The sequence below is a fragment of the Vicugna pacos genome, chromosome 13 (assembly GCF_048564905.1).
Source record: "Vicugna pacos chromosome 13, VicPac4, whole genome shotgun sequence".
NCBI classification, from domain to species: domain Eukaryota; kingdom Metazoa; phylum Chordata; class Mammalia; order Artiodactyla; family Camelidae; genus Vicugna; species Vicugna pacos.
Genome location: NC_132999.1, coordinates 767,401 through 790,477, shown reverse-complemented (window position 1 = coordinate 790,477; position 23,077 = coordinate 767,401). Strand labels below are relative to the sequence as shown.

Here is a 23,077-nt window from a genome sequence, read left to right as displayed (position 1 = left end):
TAGATTTAAAACTTTTTTAATGAAAAAAAGTTTACCCGATTCAGAAGATCTGTTTTTCATTTGATTTTCCATTCTTATCCAACTTAATCTTGCCAATAAAAAAAGGAAAAAATTGTCCAAAAAGATATTTAATTTTATGACATGTTTACCAAAAATTTTTTTCTCTTAGGGTATTACATTATAAACAAATTGGAGTAAAAATAAACTATCTTCTTACACTACATTTTCCGTATAAAAATTTTAATTAAACTCAACTAATTTGGAGTTATTATTTTTGAAAGCATATAAAGAAAAGCTGTAATTCAAAAATAGAGGCAAATCCAATTCAAGAAGTTTTCTAAAACAGAAACATTTGAGATCAGTCCTTTGTCTATGTAGAATAAGTGGTTGCCTTCATGATTTTGTTTAAGAGGTTTCCCCTGCATCCAACATCTTTCCAAACCAGAATTGGTCATACCTAAAATTCTGCTGTTGAGGATTCATTCTTCAGTCTCAACTTCTTGTACTTTTCTATAAGAATGAAAGTTATTCCCCTAAGAAATTAACTTTTGAACTAATTTATTCGAAGGTTTGATGTTAGCCTATCAGATTTTTAAAATTTATCTGAAGGGGTTGGGGGACGGGGAACCTGGATCATACTGAGAGCACTAATAGTATGAGAATTTGGTAAAAAGAATGCCACTAAAAGGACAAGGGGTGGACGGTGGAGAGACGGGAGTCACAGAACAACAGCTTCATCCAGGTCATGAGTAGGTCTGCCCGTGATGCCTCAGATTGGCTCAAGGAGAGCTTTATCTTGGGAGGATGATACACTGTTCATGCTTTTTATTTTGTGTTTTGCTTTTGTTCTTTTCTAGGCAGCTTTGCCGGCGCCTGTCAACCAGATGGATGGCCCTCCGGGGACACAGTGCTGCTGACTGTGTGCGAATTTATTTGACAGTAGCCAGGAAGTGGCCATTCTTTGGTGCCAAGTTGTTTCTTGCAAGAGTAAGAAAGAATGATTGGTATTCAGTTCAGTAAAATGCAAAACGGTAACAGTAACCCCAGGATTAGTATGTTTGGCCTTTTAAAAGAAAAATAAGGAAATTCCCAACAGTTTAAAGAAAATCATGAAGGGACATGAAGGAAAGGGCAGGAAAGCCATCAACGTCTCTCTTTTCTCCTCTGCTCCACTTCCCGCCCCTTAAATCATTCCCGATACTCAGTAGGCTTAATCATTGGACTGAAGACAACAGCTGAACTCTTTCTTCATTCATCCATTCACTCATTTACTCTCATTCGTTTCCTCATTTGTTTAGTATTTATGAATTCTGTTGGCCAAACACTGAGTTAAGCTCTAGGGATACATAAGCCCATGGTTTCAGATCAGTTCTACTCAAATTCCGGGAACTCAGAACTAGTGTTGCAACAGGCCTGGAAACAACCACTGTGTGGTGAACACGGTTAAGAATGACATGAACAGAGTGCTGCAGGAACACTGAAGAAGAAGAGACGAACCCTGCCAGGGGTTAGATTAAGTGGCTTGTCTAAATGTACATTTAATAAATGTCAGGTTTGTGTCTCAAACCCAGGTCTCTTAATATCAGATTCACTGCTCTTTCCATTAAGCTGCACTGCCTACTCCCCAAGCAAGGTTTTGAATAATAAGTTGTTGTTTTTGCAAATGTTGTGTTGCATTTAGACTGAAAAATATTTCTGTAATTTTGCTTAGCATTTATTATATGGCATATTTTCATCTCTTCATAGCCCATAAACCCATCATCACTTGGGAGTACTTTCCTGTGGCTGGCTGTACATGAGGATGGTTTAAGCATCTTAGAATACAGCTCCATGGTAAGATTAAATCCTTAAGTTTTACATTGAGTCACCTATTTCCATTGCTCAGTGTACCGTAAATAAAAGGTGAATGATACCTTAATTTGATTTTTCTCATACAGAGAAAATATTTTTCCAAATACTATATAATGAATAGTCATTTTGCAAATACAACAATGATTACCATTTAATCTTTTAAAACAAGATTAGACAAAAGGGACACTATGAACTCATCTACAAAACAGAAACAGACTTGCAGACTTAGTATACGATTTTATGGTTACTGGGGAAAGGGGGTGGGAGGGGATAAATTTGGGAGTTTGAAATTTACAAATGTAAATAAAAATAGATTCTTCAAAAAGTTTCTTTTGTATAGCACAGGGAACTATGTTCAATATCTTGTAATAACCTTTAATGGAAAAAATATGAAAATGAGTATATGTATGTAAATGCATGACTGGGATATTCTGCTGTACACCAGAAATTGACACATTGTAACTGACTGTATTTCAATTAAAAAAATTAAAAATTAAATTTTTTTTAAAATTTAAAAATAAAAATAAAGTAAGATTAGACAGGTTATATATATATTGTGTATAAGAAAAATATTACGATACCATGAGTAAATTGCAATCATTTGTATTTGCAAAATGACTTCATTTATAGTGTTAGGAGGATTGTTTCCTGTGTAAAATGAAAATCTTTACGATAACATTAAAGTGGAAATTTTAGTCACCAAAGTTTAAGTTCTGTTTCACTAAGGCTTCTAAAACCATGTTTGTAATTTCTCATAATATCACTTACCAGTTCACTTGTACATACACAGTATCTTAGACCTTTTTACATGATTGAATATGAAGTCAAACAAGCTTTGTATATATTCATTTATTCATCTGAAATTCATTTTCTATCATATTTTCTATGTGTCACATTACTTTAAAAATTTTGCACTTTATTTTTAGCCTGGTGAGCAGGGATTGCTAAATTCACCTGTGGGTTGCCTACCTGGGGCTGTAGTCAGGATCACTGAGGATTTCTTGGAAACCAGACCATCCTTTAGTGTTATAGTAACTATTTCTTCTTGTTGAAAAACTTTTTTGAAGGCATTTATATCTCCTTGAATGCTTTTTAGTTCTTGAATAGATCATTGGAAGATAGATTATAAAATCAATGACTTAAGGTGAACAGAAACTGTACACCAATATTGAGTTACCTTAGCTAAGTAAGCCAATTCCTAGATCCCAGGAAATGGATGTACAGGCCAGGAAGTAGTCACTGCTGGGCTGTAGCACTTGAGGCGTTCAATGATGCAATGGTTTACTCACAGTCTTGCAAGCTCATTATTAGACAAACAGATTCCTTTACTTTTAGGCTGTACACCTTTGAATTATACTTTAAAAGTTATTTTAGTATATTGGGAAACTATTTGCTGCATATATGACAAAGGTTTAATATCCTTTACGAACATGGATGTCATATCAATCAGTAAGGATATGATGAACACACCAGTAGACCAATGGGCCAGGGCAAGTCACAGAAGAGACACAAATGTTCAATAAATGTATTTGAAAATGTTAATCTCACTAATAATCAAATAAATTCAGTTTGAAACAGTGAGATTCTACTTTTCACCAGTCAGATTGGCAGTGATTCAAAAGAATGATGATTTCCAGCATTAGCAAGACTGTGATGCTGGGAATGTAAATAAGTATAACCTTTCTGAGTTTGGAAAAAGTCTCAAAATTGTCCTTACTTTTTTGAGATAGCAGTTTCAGTTGTTGAGGTTTATGACCAAAGAAATAATTAGGTATGTGTGTTATGAAATATGTCCCAAAATACTCACTGGAGTATTGTTTATGATAGTTAACAGATTTACGTATTCTTCAATAGGAGATAAGTAATGTCTATAAAATCTAAATAAATGTCTACAAAATTACTTATAATGTTATACAAGTACATTTGTTGTCATGGAAAGATGTTCATAACATGTTGAGTGAAAAGAAGCAAAATGTTAAAAAGAAGCAGTTATGCATGACACTATGTTTATCAAAATATATATATATCAGGGTGAACTGTATGGATTTGCCAATATTTGGCCATTTTTTACCTTAAAAAGCATAGTTTCATTTGATTCAACCTAATACATAGAAAGATAATCAGCCTAATACATAGAAAGTGTAAATACTATGTAAATAGTTGTAGGTGCATGGCAGATTCATTTTGCTTTTTGGAACCTGATGGAATTTTTTTTTAAAGTATTTTCAATCTGTAGTTGGTTGATTGTATCCACATTTTAATGGAGATAAATGTTGTTAATCGTCTCTCAACTTTTTTTGAAAATAAAGTGTGTAACATATTTCCATTTTCTTCTCTTTGAAGAGGTTAATAGTCAGCTATGTGTACAAGAGTCTAATGACCTTTGGAGGTTATCAAGATGATTTTATGATAGTCATTAACAATACGCATTCAAAGGACAAACCAACAGAGAAATTACTTTTTGCCATGGCAAAACCCAAAGTGAGTAGAAGCCTTTTCGCTGTTGTATGCTAGTTTTTTCCCATACTAAAACATATATTGTGCAAAGACTAAATTCTCAATGGGAAAACATGCTTTACTTATAATCAAACAAGCATAGATCCAAATTTTGGCTTACCTCATCTTTCTAAGTCTTGGTTTCTTCATCTAAAGAGCGGTATGATGCTAACTTTTTTTTTTTTTTTTTTTTTTTTTTTGCTTAAGAATTAAATGAAGGAACTGTAAAGTATTTAGCCCAGTGCCTGGTATACAGAAAGTTTAAAATAGATGGTCTTGGCCTACGTAGTTGTTGTCAGGTACTTTATACACATCATCTTATTTACTTGGAGTAATTTGCTTTATTCATTTATTTAGTGGGAAGAGTGAGGTTCTATGATTAAAATATACTTGTTTCTTTACTACTTTTAGCAAGCTATAGTTTTAATGTCTATAAGTAAAAGCAATAAATAAAAGGGCTACATTCTAACATGTAATTCCAATTTTAGGAAAAAACATGAGAAATTAATTTTTCTAAAACTATAACCATCTTAAAACTGTCAACCAAAAGAGACTACTTTTTTTAGAATTTGAACCTTTAAAAAAATGGCGTATATGTCTCTTAATTAAATCTGTACTTAAGTAAAGGCAGATAGTAAGTGCAGATCATGGCACACTCAGTGCTTTAGTTTAAATAAAGAGTTGATAAAATACACTGAATTTCTTATTCATATATTCACAAATGTGGCTTTAAGATAACTGATAGAATTGTACAACTGTCACATTTTCTAATACTGCCACTAAATTTGATTTTTTTTTTTAATTATCACTCTTTCTGCTGGCTTAAGTAATGGAAAAATAGGTCAGTGCCTTGATGGTGCTGAACATACAAGTACCCTTGAGCAGCACAGGTATGAACTGCACAGGTCCACTTACACATGGATTTTTTTCAACAGTAAATACTACATTAGTACATGATCCATGGCTTACTAACTCCACGGATGTGGAACTGTGGATACAGAATTACCGTGGATACAAAGGGCCACTGTAAAGTTAGGCATGGATTTTTGACTGCTCAGCGTGTTGGCACCCTTAACCCCTGTGTTGTTCAAATATCAACTGTACTGCACTGTTTGATCTGGTTAAAAGGGAATTCTGGTAGCTTGGGCACTTGCAAATGGAGACTTCCCATGGCCAACTCTTCACTCTCTCTTGGAAGTGATGAGAACTTCTCAGGACTATAACACTTCTGCTTTTCTTGTTCTAGATTCTTGAAATCACTCTGTTGATCGCCAGCTACATAAACAACTTCTATCAGCAAAAGGCAGTTCACCATCTCTCTGCTCCAGCACTGCTCTCAGCTCGGACCCGGGGTCCCCAAGCCAGGGTGATGGGAAGCCAGCCCCTTCTGTCAAGCAGCAGACCAACCAAAGGCCCCACTTTACTCTGAAAGTCAGGGGTCTGAGCATCCACTCCTTTTCCTCCAAGCAATGGCTGCGTCATCTCCAAATAAGTTCATTTACATCTGGCAGCAGGGCACCCAGACAGTAGTATTCCATTCTTTAAAAATAATGGGGGTTACTACTTTATTTGATTCATAAATATTCAAACGAATGCTATTCATGAAACATAAACACAAAATTTTCCCACATACTGATTTTCTCTTAGATTAATTAATTGGGTTAGCATTCATCATTTTTTCCATCGCCTTCTCCGTTGCCATCAGATGCATCATGCCATATGGCTTTTTTCTCTTTTTTAAAAAAATAAGCTAACAATCTTTAGAAAGGGAGATTCAAGGGAGTTTTGCCAAACTCTCATTTGGCAAACCAGTTGATGATTTGGAAATGCTCACTGCCAAAAAATTAAGTACTGTAATTAAGTGGGCTTTTAATTAATGAAACAGTATTTAGAAAGAAGTAGAGTATGCGGTGTAAGAAACACCTGCAGGGTGGTGTTGAAGGGTAAATTTTAAAGCAAGAACAGTAAGTCTTCTGGCTCTATGAAGCATTGTGTGAGAAAACAGGAGGTAGGTAACCAGAACCCCTGTGTGGTATTAGAAAGTGTACCCTGTCACCTTTTCAGATCACTGGAGTGTAAAACTTAAAACAAGACCGTGATTCCTGACATTCTTTGGCTGTCAGCATAACCCAAGTTCACTGGAATATTGCCCACATTTCATTACATGGGTGCTGGGTCATCTTGACCTTGCTTTATTAAATAATAATATCTTTGAAAACAAAGACAACTCTTAAAGCTTTGCGTTATAAAGTCCTTTCTAATTATAGTTTTAAAATAAATTCCCAAAAATATTTTTTAAAAGAAAAGAGAAAGGAACTCTTCTGTCAAAAGAGGTACATTTTAGTTAATACAATCTAGAAATGTATTACTTTACTAAGTTACATAAGTGGTCAGTACATTCCAGTATGTGTCAAAATTAGGTACTTATTGTTCATGATAAAAATGAAACTGTGATAAGACATGAAAATTATATTGTAAAAATGTTTAATTATAGAGGTAATCATGAGTATACTTAATTTTATTTATGTGTAGAATATTTTATATTTATATTTTGGACATATATTTATCATTTTGTGTGTGCTATTTTTTAACCAATTTGGAAAAAAAAGTTAGCTGCTGAATTAATTTGTTGGCAGAGCCTTCATGTTTTCTCTTTTGCTGCTTTCTCCGTATGGCAGTGTCCTGTTCTCACACCAAGCCTTTTTAAAATGTTCCATCCAATGTTAGCATCCTTAGAAAGGACAGAGCCAAGAAATACACTGATCAAGTAAAATTTTGCTTTTTGGTCATGACAAAGGTCAAAACCCCATAGAAATAGATTTCCTTTTACTATTTCCCCTAAATCTTTTGAGCCCCAACCATCACTGTGTAAGCAAATTAATTTTTGAGAATCAGCTGGCTACCAGTTTGGTGACTCTCAGGAGTCTTTTGGCTGGGATACAGTAGAGTTTCTGAGTTCCCAGAAAACCATTTCATAATCATTGGTTGGTAAGCCAGAGGCTTGGCAGAGTTGTTACATATGTGTGAGGACTTTATTCTCAGGCAGTAGTTAGTTCACCATCTGGTAAGTGCGCCTCCAAAATCTTCTAATTTAACCAAGTAGTGAAGGCTTAGCTGAAACGGTAGTACCCTAGACTTGGCATTTATTTTTGATAGAGAGCAGAGATAAAATATTTTGATGGAAAGAAATCAACTTTCTGTAACTGATGATGTGAAAATTTTATTTTCTGGGAAATTACTTATATAGCCATTTAAAAAATTCAAAGTATGTTATTATGATTGGTTACAAGAGAATAATGTTACATGTTTAATTATAATATTTGTCTCCTATCATTTTCTTCCCTTTCAATCATAATAAATGATTTACAAAACCCATTTCAAGCATTATCTTTTGAATAATCTTCAAGAAATACCTAATGTTTTCATTGTCAAAGCTGAGGTGTACTACTAGTGAAAATGGTAGTTATTACCTCCTTCTCTTGCACTCCTGCTTTGTCTTCAGTGTTGCTTTGTTTTATCCATATAAAAGGAAGCTCTTTTGGCAAATTGTAATTTTCATATGTATGTACGCACATTGACACATGTACGATATGTGTGAATCATGAGGTTCTCCCATGATTTCAAAAAATTTTAATGGAGCTTATTTCATATAGGTGAGTTGATTAGACTGTGTTCTAAAAGTTTATCTTAAGTGTTCTGGATTTGTGTGTGTGTGTGTCCTTAAAGTCAAATACTGCCATAGTTCAGAAATGAGTTTAACTCTCAATTTGAAAGAAAAGGCAGTTATAACTTACAAAGAGTCTTTGCTTGAAAAATGTGTTTACTAGTGGTTGTTTGGACATTTTTTTCCATAGGAAAAAAAAATACATGGTAGTCATTTTCCTAGAACAATACTTGTAACCCATAATTGTACTGAAGTATAATCCTGAAGAATTAACCATATTAACCATATTTCTCTAGAAACAGGCTTTATGTGTTCCTGGGATGCCAAGAACACATTTCACCTGTCTACCCATCCCCAGCTGTCGTGGAATTTGGACTTCCTCAATGCAGAGTCTCTGGGCTGATTCCTGTGGAGCAAAGGCTCCAGAAATGAGGAGACTAAGGAAGAGAAAGTGAAGAGCAGGAGTAACAACGTGGAGAAGCTTTTCTGCTGACGGGTTCATGCAGGTATTGCCTCTCCTCTCAAACTTCCCTCTATTTTCTCCCTACGAGAGCAATTTTAAACTCCAAATTAAGGTAAACTCTGTACATAGAGATTTAGGGTGAAATAAGAGTTGTCCATATTTCACTGAGACCAAGACTCAAGCTCTTCTTGGGCATTTAAGTGGGAAGGTCAGTTCTAAATGAAGAGTTGGTTGGGCCTGGGCAGAGGCTAAGGTGAGGAGATGAGATAAACACTCGCTCTATAGTATCATTTTCCCTATTGAGCTTAATTTTACCTAAATTGAACATAGTCACAGTGATTCTGGAGGCACATTTATAATCAACATCAATCCAAAAACCTTCATTGGATGCTTTTTAAGTATTTCTGGGTCCAATAATAGGCAGGAAACAAAAACTTTTAGACGGGCAACATCTATTAGCAAATAACTCCAAAATAAGACATAAATGTTCACCCCAGCATGGGAAATACAGTTCCCTTCCTTCCAACACTTCGCTAACATAATTTTCTAATTCACAGGGTTTGTGGGGGGAGTGGCATCCTTTTCTGAAGGTGTTGCTGGGTTCTATTGGTGGCTTTATTAAAATCAGAGGATTCTTCAAAAGCAACAAAATAAAAAATAGATAAATGGGACTACATCAAACTTAAAAACTTCTGCATGTCAAAAGAAACAATCAACAGAGTGAAAAGGCATCCAACAGACTGGGAGAAAATAACTGCAAAGCATATATCTGATAAGGGGTCAATGTCCAGAATATATCAGCATATATATAGTTTAACAACAAAAAGCAACCTGAGTAGGAAATGGACTTGAAGAAAGAAGATACACAAATAGCCAATAAGCACAGAAAAAGATGCTTGCCATCGCTAATCATAAAGGAAATGCAATCAAAACTACAATGACATATCACCTCATACCCATCAAGAGAGGCCACTCACTATCAAAAGAACAGAAAACAAGAAGTGTTGGAGAGGATGCAGAGAAGTTGGAACTCTTGGCACTGTTAGTGGAAATGCAAAATGGTACCACCATTATGGGAAATGATATGGAGGTTCCTCAGAAAATAAAAAATAGGATTACCATATGATCCAGCAATTCCACATCCAGGTATATATCCAAAAGAACTCAAAGTAGGATTGCAGAGATATTTATACACCCATGTTCATCACAGTTTTATTCATGAAGCAACCTAATGTCCATCAACAGATAAATGGATAAAGAAAATGTGGAATATACATACAATGATGTATTACACAGCCTTAAAAAAGAAAAATCCTATTAATGCATGATTTTTAAAAATGAGAATTTCATCTATAATTGTTTAAAGATGTAAAAAAAAAGGGAAGAAGGAAATCCTATCACATGCTACAACCTGGATGAAACTCAAGGACCTTATGCTAAGCAAAATGTCAATCAAGAAAGGACAAATATTGTGTGATTCCACTCATATGAAATATCTACAGTAGCCAAAATCATAGAAGCAAAAACTAGGGAAGTAGTTATCAAGGATTGCAGGAGGGGGAAGTGGGCATTAATGTTTAATGGGTATACAATATCCACGCTGCAAGATGAAAAAGTTCCAGATATCTCTTGCATAACAATGTGACAACAGTTAATATTACTGAACTGTACACTTAAAATAGCTAAGAAGGTAGATGTTACGAGTTTTTTACCATAATAATAAAGAAATCAGATGACTCTTCAACAGTGGCAGTGGCTGGAAAAGGCTAATTCCCTGTCTCACTATGTGGACCTAAGGAATCCCTAGCAGAGTCCCTGAGAACTGAATGTTGGGTAGTTCCAGAGATGGCTGAGAAGTGATTAACTTCCTCAATTTCTAGAAAATACTATGAGCTTATCAAACTCCAGTAAGTGTTGCCTTTTATGAAAGAAAAGTGTATAGAAAATGAGTAACCTTGGAAAAGCTTAAGGAGAGTTATTAGCTTTGGGATTATGCACAGATTATAAGATTTTTTCCCCCTGGGATAAAGTGAGTATCATTAACACTGATGTCATACCCCCACTGTTCTACTGGAACTTTTTAATGTAAGATTACCAGTGACCCACTAACTGCCAAATCCAGTGGACTCCAGATGATCCAGCTGTCTACTGGATGGTATCTCAAACTCACCATGCCCTCAAAACCTGGTTCTTTGACTCTGTGCCCCCAACAATTGGTCAACAGTATCATCAACTCATCAGTCACCCAAGAGGGAAATACTGACTTTTCTTCCCTTCCTCAAGCCTTCACTTTCTGCTCTCTAGTAACTATATTAGCCAGCACTGATTTTGTTGTAAATTCGAAAATTCAACTTGAACTAACTTAGACTAAAAGGAGAAAGCTTATTACAAGGATACTAGTATGTATCACACAATCAGAGAGCTAAGCAACCAAATCCAAAGAAAGAGGAAGACACGAGCCTCAAGGACAATCAGAACCATGAGATTTGAGCCAGTACTTTCTCTTGACATAGCTCTGCGTCTGCTTCCTGTTCCCTCACCACAACATAGCTTCTGTATTTAGCAGGAAATATGGCAGTTTTCTCCAGAGAGGGAAAGACTTCATTTTCCTAATTCTAGCTTGAAAAATTCCAGAGACGGACTCTGATTAGTCTAACTCCTGTTAGGTGTTTACTCTGAACCACCTGAAACATTCATATTAGAAGAATGCATAAGTAAATTACTAAAAATCTATATAGTGGAAGCTTATGCAGCCACCAAAATTATGTTTATTATGGGTTTTAAAAAAATTGATATGGGAAAACACATGTTAAAACCAGAATGTTAATGAACTTTATAGTAAAATCTCAACAATGTGAGAAAGATTAGAAAAAATTAAAATGAAATACATCAAAACGTTTAATAGTTGTTACTTCTGGCATTTGCTTATTATACCCTTTTTATTTTTTCTATATACCTTTTTAAAAATTTATTACAATAAGCTTATATAACTTTGAAAACAAGGGGAAAGTGTAAGAACTCTGTCACTTTCTGGGCAATTGTTAATAGCCTCCATATGGGCTTCCAGATGCCAAAGCACCCTTCACACAGCTGCAAAAAATTACCTCACTGATGCAGGCTCAGTCACGGCACACTTATTTGAAATCTTATTTGGTTTCTCATAACAACACAGTAAAATCCAGACTGCAAGATCTTTCACTGTAGCTCAGTCTACCTGCCCAGTTTGGTCTCCCACCTTGGCGCCACCCTTAACTAGTCACAGGTCCCCATATATGCCCTGAACACATTTTTATCCTTCTGCACTGTTGCTCATCTTATCCAGCAAGCAGTGTAAAATTGTCTCCTCTTTATCACCACCATTGAAATCTGTGAGTCTTCTTGGGCTGATCCAGCATGGGAGCTCAGATCTTTGTATATTCTTACCTTAAGAACAGTTTTCATCTACCCAGTGAAGTCACTTTCTCTAAGTATGAAGCCTCAGGAGGCATAAGGGTAGAAAAGGGAATTCACCTGCTCAATCAGAACAACTGAATCAACTGAATTACTCCTAGATCAGTGCTGGTGATCAGGGCCCAGCCAGATAATTTTCACCTTCCTTGTTATCAGGCTCCCTGCTTCAACCACCTTTCCCAGTTATCCGCACAATTATAACTTTAAAGTGCCAGTCCTGTGCCTGGTACAGAGCAAACACTTGGCAAAATGTTAGCTGCCATTACTGTTAACCATACCAACAGGTCTTCTGAACTAACATGCAAAGGGAGTCTAAAGTTCCAGAACCCAAATCATTACGATTCATCACAACTTCTCCCACATCAGTTTGTGAGTTTATAGGCTGGCTAGCCCCAGGATGTAGATGCTGAGTTAATGGTAGAATTAGCAATATCCCTTGCTATCAGCCTTCCTTCATTGAATGCTACTCCATTACTTCCCTTCCTATATGCAACTGTAGTCTTCTCTGTCTCCAGAATGCACCTAGATGTTGGAAGAATTTTGTCCCCAAAGATTTTATCTGAAATGAATGCCTTGTTTTTCCCTACCAACCATCTACTTCATTTCCTTGTGTTTCTTTGTTCAAAGTAGCTGATTAGCAGTTTACCACATGATAACAAGTGTTAAGCACTTATAATGTGTCAGACACACGTAAGTTATGTTTTACATATACTTATCTTATTTAAAACTCGTAATTTCCCCTTGCTTTACAGGATCAGAAACTAAGGCTCAGAGAAATTGAATAATTTATCCATTGTGGCAATGTGGTAACTTAACCAGTGTGGCTGAGTCAGGACTTAAACCTAAGTCTACCTTTCTCCAAAGCCCAAATTCTTGAACATTACACCATGGAGACCGAGACAAATGGCAGAAGGGTGGAGGGGGAGTTTCTCCTTCAAATATTCAGGACATCTTGGGCTAAAGAACCTGGGTCTACCAGCATTCAAGACAGATCAAACACTGTCACTGCCATGAATGTTTCACCAACTGTTTTAGGCATAGTCACTTGTTCTTATGTAAATTGTACCTCTCTGCAATAGCGTGTATCACTGGCTTCCTTTTGGTAGCTATACTTAGTCTTTCTCAAGGTTAGGGGTCTTCATTCCTTATTCTGAGTAGCACATAGTCTTGCATATAGCAATAACTCCATGTTTGATACTGATTTGGAGATAAAGTAAATGGAGTATTCTGGACATGTATTTGCTTTCTTAGCTTATTAATAAATGATGTGCTATTGCATAAAACCCAGTATAACTAAACAAGCAGAAAGTTGGAAAGTACTGAAATGGTAAATATTTTTTGCCTCTAATAAATCATAGAATACAGCTCAGGAGATTTTTTTCACCCTCCATTCCCAAATTGTTGCTATTAGGGAATAAAAAGTAATTAGAGAGGGCAGAGACCCTTGGCATGCAGTCAGTACTTTCAGTGGAATATTTTTTGAATAAAAGAACACTTCCAGCCCAGAGCTTTTAGGTCCCGGTTTTATTACCACCGTATCTCTCTCAAGTCTTGAGGGAAGAAGCGGGGGATGTGTTTTGGAAAAAGAACGCTGAGAACTACATTTCCCATGATGCCCGTCATTCGCACGCAAGCCGTACTTGTGACGTCGCTACCATGGCAACCCAGGAGCCTGCGCTACCGGACCGATCTCCGAGTTCGCGGTCCGGTTGATTCTAGAGTGGGCCTTACGCGGCGACCACGACCCTGGGGCAGCCAAGCCACTATGCCCAGGTATCCATCTCTACAACCCTGCTTGCGCCTGGCTTACGCTCCCCTCTAGAGCCTCCCATCTTCCCCAACCCACTTGGAAGGGATGGGCGTTGAGGAGGAGAGGCGGCTGGAGGTAGTTGCGGGGGTGGGGTGGTAAGAATCCATGCGTGACGGTGGAAGTAAATTGTGGGTCTGCCCTGCTTGCAGCTCTTGTCTGGATGGTCAAAGGGCCGTAGGCACTATCCTTGAGAATGTGGATTTTGAAATAGGTGGAAAAGTTACCCAGGTGAAAAAGTTAAGAGATGTTGAAACATCATTCAACTCCAATCATTCACTTAAATAAGAGTTTCTCACGGGCTACGGAATGTTCTAGAAGCTGGGTTTCAGGCGGTGAGCCAGACCACAAAGCCGCTTCCTCTGGGACCACCCCTCCGGGTGCAGGGGTTCACAACAACCATAAATGAGGGGAAACTTGTGAAAGCACTCCGAAAAATGTAAGATGACATTTAAAGGCGCGTTGGGGTAGGATTTTAATCACCTATTACCATTTAGCTTTTCCCTTATATGATGTCAGTTTTTAATTACTAGTTCTCAAGACCATACCTAAAACTTTTATGAACCACTTATAAGGACTTAGGTGGGGGTGGGGAGGAGGGGAGTCCGAGAGTCCATCATAGAGCAGGTTGAGTCTTTTTTTCTCACACTGGATCCATGATGTGATCTCCATTAAGTTTATGAACCTTAAAAATTGTCAGCTTCCATTCAGCATGTAATTGGTTACAGTTATAAATATTTCCACCAGTGGCACGACTGGTTACAGTAAGTCCTTCCCTCTTTTCTTCTGGGAACTTGGAAAGCAGATAATCACATTATGAAGAAATGGTGTGTAATTGAGGAGCAAGCAGGCCCGGGCTGAGGGCCTCACCTGTGAAATAATTGTGTGTATTTTAATGCAAACATTTAGAGTCACTTATTTTGATTTTTTGTAACTCCCTTTTTTATTCCTGGTTCTTTAATGATAATAATGATAAACACTCAATAATTTTAGGTAATTTTCGGTAATTATATATAGGCCAAACACTAACCTAAGTGAATTATCACGTTTTAACACTCATGACAATGCTGTATAGTTGGTATTCTTTTTTAAGCAGCATTTTAGAGATGGAGAAACAGAGATGAGCTTGGGGACTAGCACAGAAGTTTGCATATATTAAGTGTTCAATAAATACTTGTTAAATTACTAAAGGAATGAAGAATCCAGAGAGATTAGGTAGCTTGCCCAATTTGGCATACTTTATGTAGAAAGTAGCAGATTCGAGCTTATATCAAATCTTGCTCATTTTTTTTTTTAGTTCAATACTCCGTATTTCATTTAGGCTTTACTTTTAAAAAAAAGATATAATCTTATTTGTATAAAATATTATATGTATGTGGACTAATGAAAGGATGATTTTCCAAAGTGATTTTCGGTGATTTTTTTTCCCTTTCTTTATATTTTAAAAAAGAAATCTTGAGCCAGAAAATATAATTAAAAACAAAGAAACGAGTTCCAGGGAGCAAAGATTATGTGACACATTGGTTTTGCACGTTCACCATTTTCCTAGATGTTGGTGGTTTTCAAGTTGTACATTTCCAAAAGTCATGGTACATTCATGTGTGTGTGTGTGAGAGGCTAACACAGCTTTCAGCCTTGCCCGGAAGCCCTCAAATCCGGGTGAAAAAGGCTCGGTTTATCATTTTCCTGTTTCTCTGATGCACAAAGAAAATGACTAATCCTCAGAAGTTTTATCAGCTTATGGTCCCCTCAAGATAATGTCGATTTATTTCACAAATTTGACTGAAATAAAATTCCTCTGAGCTTGAAATAAATTTTAGGAAGGATTCTTTTTGTTTCTCTAAACTTTGGTTTTCTGCGTCTCTTACAGTGAAACGCTCTGGGAAATCGCAAAAGCTGAAGTGGAAAAACGGGGCAGTAATGGAAGTGAAGGTGATGGAGTTGAAATTGGAGAAAAGTCTGTTTTCTTCATTGGCAGTAAAAATGGGGTAATGCATTTTTTCCAACCTTTTCTTCCCCCAAGTTTTGTGATGATTTAACAACCAGTGGTAAAATTTATTTTAATACTTTGGTGAGAATTTAGATACTCCAGCTCTTTAACCAGATGACCAATCTCTGGCTGGCTGGTTGGATCTGGCTGGGTGGGTGGGGACCAACATCCAGCCTGACTCTTGTCAAGCGGTGTGCCCTGACCTGGATCACAGCATCCCGGAGGAAGAGGTGCTTGTTTCTGATTAGACAGCCCAGAGAAGTCTTCTTTTCCCAATTTGCACAAAGGAGCCATAAATACTCTTCTCATGGTCATGTTTATAGATAACTTGTACAACTGAAACAAGCGTATAGACGATAAAAATATGAACTATATAGAGTATAACGCATTAAACATTCACTTTTCTTAAACTAGTGTCACTAGACACTGAAGGGAACTTAGTGATAGTCTTGTCTTCTACAGTAGGGGTCTTTAGCCTGGGGTCCTTGGAGGTATTTATTGGGGGTCCATGAACTCCTTAGAAATGCAAGCAGAATTGTGTACAATTGCACACCAGTGTCTTTTTTCTTTTTAATGGGAAATTAGATTCTCCAGAGTTCTAACATCTCCCCAAGAGGTTAAGAACCACTGCAAGCAGTGTTTATGTGGTCTAGGTTTGAACACTTCCAGCAGTGGGGGTGTTCCCTTTCACAAGGCAGCCTGTTTCAATTTTTGTTATTAGAAAATCCGAGTTACAAATCCTTATTACTAGAAAACCACTGTCTGTTTCATTGTAACTTCCACCCTTGGTCCGAATTCTGACCTGTGAAAGTATAGGAATAAGTCTAATTCTTCTACTTGTTAAACCTTCAAATATTTAAAAATTGCCCTTCAAATAGTGGCAACCACCTTGTCTCCGAGTCTTTTTCAGCTTTAGCATTTCTTTCAGCCATGCCTCTGTCATGAACTCTCTGTCAGTCATGGATTGTCTTATCTGCCATGATTCTAATGTGTATTTCTCAGGATGGAACAGAATTTTTGAGGTTTTGCTTAACTACTGTAGAAAGTGTAGATAACCTTCTGTGTCATGGATGCTATATGTCATGGATTGTCTGTCTGTCATGATCTGGTAACTCAACTGGAATTATTCTAATGTGAAATTCTCAGAAGAGAACAGAATTTTTCAGGTTTCGCTTGCCTACTGTGAACTAGGGCAGGTCTGTCAGCTTCTTTTTCCAGACGTTTGTGCTCCTGTCGTTGTATTGAAAAATGTTGGGGAGAGTATAGCTCAGTGGTAGAGTGTGTGCTTAGCATGCATAAGGTCCTGGGTTCAATCCCCAGTGCCGCCATTAAAAAATAATGATAATAAACAAACAAACAAACCTAATCCCCCCAAAATAAATAAAAATAAAAATAATTTTTTAAAAATGTTAGTAATCCCATAACCCTGCTCACTAGGGCTAAGCTTGGTCTCTGCAAGTCGTTTCATTTATGCTGTTGTCCTTCATTGTATTCAGTTGGATCCTTTGTTACAGTCTTTTTTTTATTATTTTAAATTTACTTTTATTAAAGTAATTCATGTATGTAGTTTAAAAATTTAAAGATTATCAAAACGTGCATAAGTAAAATAACAAACCTCTCCACATTGTTCAGAATCTCTCCTCAGAGCCACTGTTTTCATATCTTTTTACTGTTTCTTCTGTAAGTTACTTCTGTATTTCTGAATAGTGTGCTTCTGGGCTATTCCCAGACTTTCAGTGTTAGACACTGCTGAATTTCTGATAATAGTAGAAGAGTATTTTACTATCCTATTTCTCTCAAACTCCTACCTCCAGCTACATTGTTGTTATCATTCTAAGCTAAATCAATATTCAGTGTTAATTTATTTTAAGTATCTAAATTGTTTTGCTGTTGTGCCAAGTTCAGAACTATGATTATTTCCTTTCTCAAATAACTTTTTCCTGAAGTTTAAAACTTTTAAAATTTGCTTAGTTTTCATATGTACCTTAGTTTTTATATGCATTGCCCCAAACTTTTAAAACAACAAACATCATCTCACCCAGTTTCTGAGGGTCTGGAATCTCAGAGCACCTTAGTTGGGTGGTTCTGGCTTAAGAATTTTCAAAAAGTTATAGTCAGGATGTCATCAGAGACTAAAGTTCTCTCTCGGCTCAGCTGACCTTGAGACTCGGTTTCCAAGCTCATTGACATGGTCACTCACAAGAGGCATCAGTTACTTGCTGGCTGTTGGCCAGAGGCTTTAGTTCTTCACCATGTGGACCTCTCCACAGGGCTGCTTACAACATGGAAGCTTGCTTCATCCAGAATGAGAGATCACAAGTGAGCGGGTATCTAAGACAGAGGCCACAGTCTTTTATAACCTAATTTTGGAAGTGACATGCCATCACTTCTCCCATATGCTAATGGTCACAAAGACTGACTGTGGTCCAGTGTGTGAGGGGCTACATGTGGCTGTGAATACCAGGAGCTAGGGATCATTTGGGAACATCCTTGAAGCTGGCTCCCAGGGTATCTGTTGCTAATGCCTTCCACAATCCCCTGTAGACAGTCAATATAATTTTTCATGTGGTCAGTTGAATCAAATCATCTGAAAGTTCCCCTCTCCAGCCAGAGTCCTCCCATCTTTGAACCTTCTGTGCTAGTCTGTACTGGTTATTCTTGGGGACAGCTACCTGCACAGCTACCATCCCTCCCCAACATCCTGGGGACTCCCTTTGCCTCTTTCTTGTGTTGGAGCTTCAGTTTCCTGGATCCTGTGTCTTCCTTCTTCTTAGTTTGCTTACTTATCTTTGTGGAGCACATTCTTTTGTAGTTTCTTGGGAAAGTATACATGAGAAGTAAAATTTATAAACCCTGCATGTCTAAAATACCTTTATTTTACCCTAACTCCTGATGGAAAGTCTGTCTAAGTATAGAATTCTGAGTTGGAACGAGTCACTTAATCTCTCTCTAATGCTAGTTTCTGTGTGGGTCTGAATCATTTCCTTTGGTAAAGACGGAAAACTCAATTCAGACTGCCTTAGGCACGATCTTGAGTAGTTGATAACTGCGTACACTATTTCTACTTTACCTATATTCCTCTTATGATGTCTATCATGAAATATCCTATGTGTAATTCATTTCATATGGTCAGGCAACAGTCTCTGGTATATTGTCATGGGATTATATATGTTCTGCTCATTCATTTTCATTCAGATGCATTTTTTAGTGAAGTATAGTCGATTTACAATGTTGTGTTTAAATATCTTAAGTCAGATTCTAAGTAAGTTAGTATCTTAAAAATATTCATATTTTGGATTCAGTTACTTCACTTTTAGGAACTTCATTTAAAGAATAATTGAATTGTACCAATGATGTTTGTCAAAGGGTTGTTTATTGTAGTGAAAAACATGGGGGAAAAGGACAGCATGAGTGTAGACTGATTTAAGCCTCTAAGGTTTATGCAAGAGGAGGGAAGCAGAGTAATTGTTCAAAGGTGGCACTGGGAGCAGGGAGGGCCCTGAAGTACATGGGGGTGATGAGAATAAAGACTGCAGAGGAAATGGTCCAGAAACAGCCATGTTTTAGTTCAGGCTGATAGGTATAGAGAACATTCTGAAGAAGAAGTTGAGGGAAGGGCAGTTTGTCTGTACCATGGAGCTGGAGCTGTAGAGTGGAAGGGTTTTAGAAGGGAGGGGATTAATATGCCAGATGAAGGGGTGTGTAGAGGATTATGGGATTAGAGTTGCAGTGAATTTTTAAAATTTGGATCATTATTTTAATGATAATCTAAAAATTGATTTCAGTGTCCAGAGTTGAGTTTATTTGGAATTCCCCCAAGTAGTTCTATACGTTTATATGAAATTATAATAAAAATAATTTAAATCAACACTATTGGACCATGAGAATTTGAGAAAATTGTCTAGAAATATCTAAGATTCCTTCCAATTCTAAAATATGGTTAGTCTGTATACTTTCTTGTACATAGAATACATTAATTTTTAGGTATTGTAGTCCTCATTTATTTAACACTACTTGTGACACATGTTTGGTGTAGGATAGAAAATCCTGATTACCTTAAAGAAATTAATTACCTAGAAGTTTATCACCTGGAAACATTCACTATTAACATGTGATGTCTCTCTAGATTTATTTGTGTTTATTTTTCTATATATATCTATGTATGTGCATCTCAGAGAAGTAGGAAAAGATTTACTTTTAATTGGAAAACTGCGTCATGCCAATCTATTATGCATGTCTTACCTTGTCAGTATGTGTATTCCTACATCATTATTCCTAATAGCTGCATGCTGTTTCCTTATATGGCTTATCATAATTAATTTAGCCAGTTCTCTATTTGGAACATTTCTGTTGTTTCTAGTTTTTCACTTTGCTATAACACCTACCTTTAAATGTCTTTCAATAATATACATTTTTAGTACTAGTCCAGTTGTTTATGTATCTCATTAGAAAAAAGTCATTCAATTTGATCATAGCCCAGATATAATCTGGAGTAATTTATTTATGTTTTTTTTTGGTAAATGTTATAGGTTTCTTGGTTTAAAAAAACACACATATAGTAAAATAATCTGTGTTTTTGGTAGTTCAGAGTTTTCCAAACTACTTTTCTTGGATCCTAAATATTTCCTTCAGTACAGCTTTCCCTGCTGCTTCTCTTTTATCTATTTTCTTCTAAGAGATTATCCATTTGAAAAAATGAGTTTTACTATTAAAAAAACAAACAATGATTTAAACCACTGAGCTCGTCCCTGGTTAAGAGGTGAAGTTAAGTTTCATGATTAGTGGTAGAAATGGGACCAGAATCTGTATTTCATGACTCCTAAAAAGACAGTTAGGATAAGTACATCTTCTAGAAATAAAAGAAACCAAAAAAAAGTACTCTACTCTCGTATCTGTATTGCTCACTTTGAACGTGTTTGCAACATGTCCTTTATTTGTATGTTATCTTTTTTATTTCCACTTCAACAATTTGGAGTTAAAACATTTTAGAAGACACTACTCATCAGCTTAACCAGTAATTAGCATTGATGAGTAGAGAGAAAATTTAAGACAGCTGCCAAGTTGACCACTAAAATGAGGTATGATTTGCTAGTATTTGTCATCTGCGGGACTTTATAATTATAATAATAGCAGTGTAGTTACACTCTGATGGAAAGTTGACAGTTAACTTTTTCCACTTATCAAACTTAGGAACAATTCTGAAAGTTTCTAGTTTCCAGGTAATTTATCATTCAAGTGATTAAAAGCTATTTTGGGCCACAATTATGAACAATAATAAAATTTTACATGTGGATGACATTAACACAGTGTTCTTTCTTTCTGAATTTCCAGGGAAAGACTACTATTATTCTAAGGTGTCTTGACAGGTAAGTGTTAGTTAACCTCTAGAGACTACATTTTTGTGTATTCTTGTTGTGTGGGACAAGTTAGAACCTAAAAGACATATGGAAAGAGAATAATTTTGAGGCTGAAACAACATACTTTAATTCTTAGTGACTCTTAGTATGGCTTTTAAGATCTCCTTTAAAGAAAAAATAGCAGTCAAGCAAAATGTACAGGATTAATATTGGATTTCCTTATTTGGGGGAAGAAATTAACATAATTACTCAGCCTATGATAGTAATTGCTTTTTTTGGCTATGCTACTTTGATATTTAATTTTTTTATTCTACTTATTTGAACATTGATTATAATCTTTAAATTGCTCATGTTCATGATTATTTAAACATTAATTATAATCTTTAAATTGCTCATGGGTACACTTTGAAGCACATTATTGATCCTCAAACTGTGCCTGTTACCATTTGTTTTATATATTTTCTAGCTTTCTGTACCATAGAAGCATGCCAGCAGATTAATCCTAAATGGATTATGATTGGTAGGTGTTGCAGGAAGTTGATAAGGAAAGTCTTATTTGTTTGCAGCTCTCATTGGCTAAATGATGTCCATGTCTGAGCTGTGATTTCGGATAGAGACCTGTATTAAAGTCTTTCATTGATGTTTCCATTAAAATGGATAGTCTTTAGGTTCCCAGCTCCCCACATCTGGGCTGAGCATAAACCTGATCCCAGAGCTTCTCACCTGGCCCGAATGCAGAGAGCTTGTGCCCTGACACGGCCGTCAGTACTGCCAGCCCCGCTGCCTTCTCTGCCCCACAACACTGCCTCTGGGTGCCCCCAGTACATGCAGGTGCCATTATTCACCTCCACAGCTGCTACTAAAATCTGTTAAGATGGTTCTTTGAAAGTTTATTTCATTTTTGTGTAAATTTTTAATCATTTTTACTTCAGTTGTTATACAAGTTATAACTTTATTAATAAAGTTTTTAAGAGGAAGCAAAAATAAACCAGGCAAGCTGATAGCATAAGAAAACAGTACCACCCATGATGGTAATGCTACCTGTCTTTATTGTGCAGGGATGAGCCACCGAAACCAACCTTAGCTTTGGAATATACGTATGGAAGGAGAGCAAAAGGACATAACATAGTGAGTGTCTCTTTTAAGTGATATTGCTACGCCATAGATGGAGGAGTGGTCATCCTGATGCTCTTACCATTTTCTTACCTACAGTCAATAAACATAGCCAGCTGTACGCTTCATAGCTATCTATGTACTTTCTAAACTCAAATGCAACTCAGCATACATGAAGCCAACTGAACTGTGAAAATATTTTGGCTTTTTCATTTATTATGTCTTAAAATGCTGGAATAAGATTCCTTTGCTACTTTATTGTACAGTTTTTCAGCACCTTTATATTGTGTTAATGTGACTGTTTCTTCTTTCAAGTGAGAGTAATATTGTGAGTTACCTTCTGTCTCCCCAAAAAATCTGCTAAAAATATGGATGTGACCTGTAGAATATTTATGAAAATATACTGCTCAAAATCCAAATTATTAGTAATTTTACATATAAATCTTGAAAGTGGTAATGCTATTTGAGACCACAGGCCCTAATTGCTTATAATCCTATTCTCACTTGTTTTAGTGTATCTGCAGAGGAAAGTTAGAAATTATTCAAGATAGAGGAGTAGTCTGGAGTGTATATTGGAATAAAAAATCCTAAATAAATTCTATATTAGAGTTCTCACATGAAAAGATGCCATTTCTTAAATAAAGTTAGGTGTACGGAAGAACAATCTAGAATAGAAGGTCCTACACCTCCCATAACATAGGCAAATTTTTATAGATTGATCCAGTCCAAATGTTTGATCATTAAGCAATGTATAAAGAATTAAAACTACCTGTTGCTGGTTCCTGGATTGGTTATTAATGCAAGTTGGTTATTAAAACTGTGAAATTAAAAAGAAAAGAAAAAACATAATATATTGAGATGTTGGGAGAACTTTATTTTTGTGACC

General features: G+C 36.2%; 2 protein-coding genes across 14 annotated transcripts in view; both read left to right on the top strand.

Annotated features, from left to right (window-relative positions):
- LOC140700562 (pleckstrin homology domain-containing family H member 2-like) overlaps positions 1-23,077 on the top strand; it is a 178,016-nt gene that overhangs the window by 76,931 nt on the left and 78,008 nt on the right. For 2 of the 4 annotated variants that reach the window (XM_072973972.1, XM_072973971.1), the window contains 5 exons: positions 858-987; positions 1,747-1,833; positions 4,195-4,332; positions 5,594-8,517; positions 9,032-9,837. The exons of the other annotated variants lie outside the window; for them this stretch is intronic. In XM_072973972.1, coding sequence (XP_072830073.1) covers positions 858-987; positions 1,747-1,833; positions 4,195-4,332; positions 5,594-5,776 — 538 coding nt within the window. In that variant the 3' untranslated portion in view covers positions 5,777-8,517; positions 9,032-9,837. Of the gene's footprint in view, positions 1-857; positions 988-1,746; positions 1,834-4,194; positions 4,333-5,593; positions 8,518-9,031; positions 9,838-23,077 lie in introns of those variants that run through there. 4 annotated transcript variants of the gene reach the window in all.
- The window catches only part of LOC140700563 (cytoplasmic dynein 2 light intermediate chain 1-like), a 38,182-nt gene continuing 28,691 nt past the window's right edge, over positions 13,587-23,077 (top strand). For all 10 annotated transcript variants that reach the window (XM_072973978.1, XM_072973979.1, XM_072973976.1 and 7 more), the window contains exons 1-4: positions 13,587-13,697; positions 15,602-15,719; positions 21,053-21,087; positions 22,137-22,206. In XM_072973978.1, coding sequence (XP_072830079.1) covers positions 13,690-13,697; positions 15,602-15,719; positions 21,053-21,087; positions 22,137-22,206 — 231 coding nt within the window. In that variant the 5' untranslated portion in view covers positions 13,587-13,689. The remainder of the gene's footprint in view (positions 13,698-15,601; positions 15,720-21,052; positions 21,088-22,136; positions 22,207-23,077) is intronic.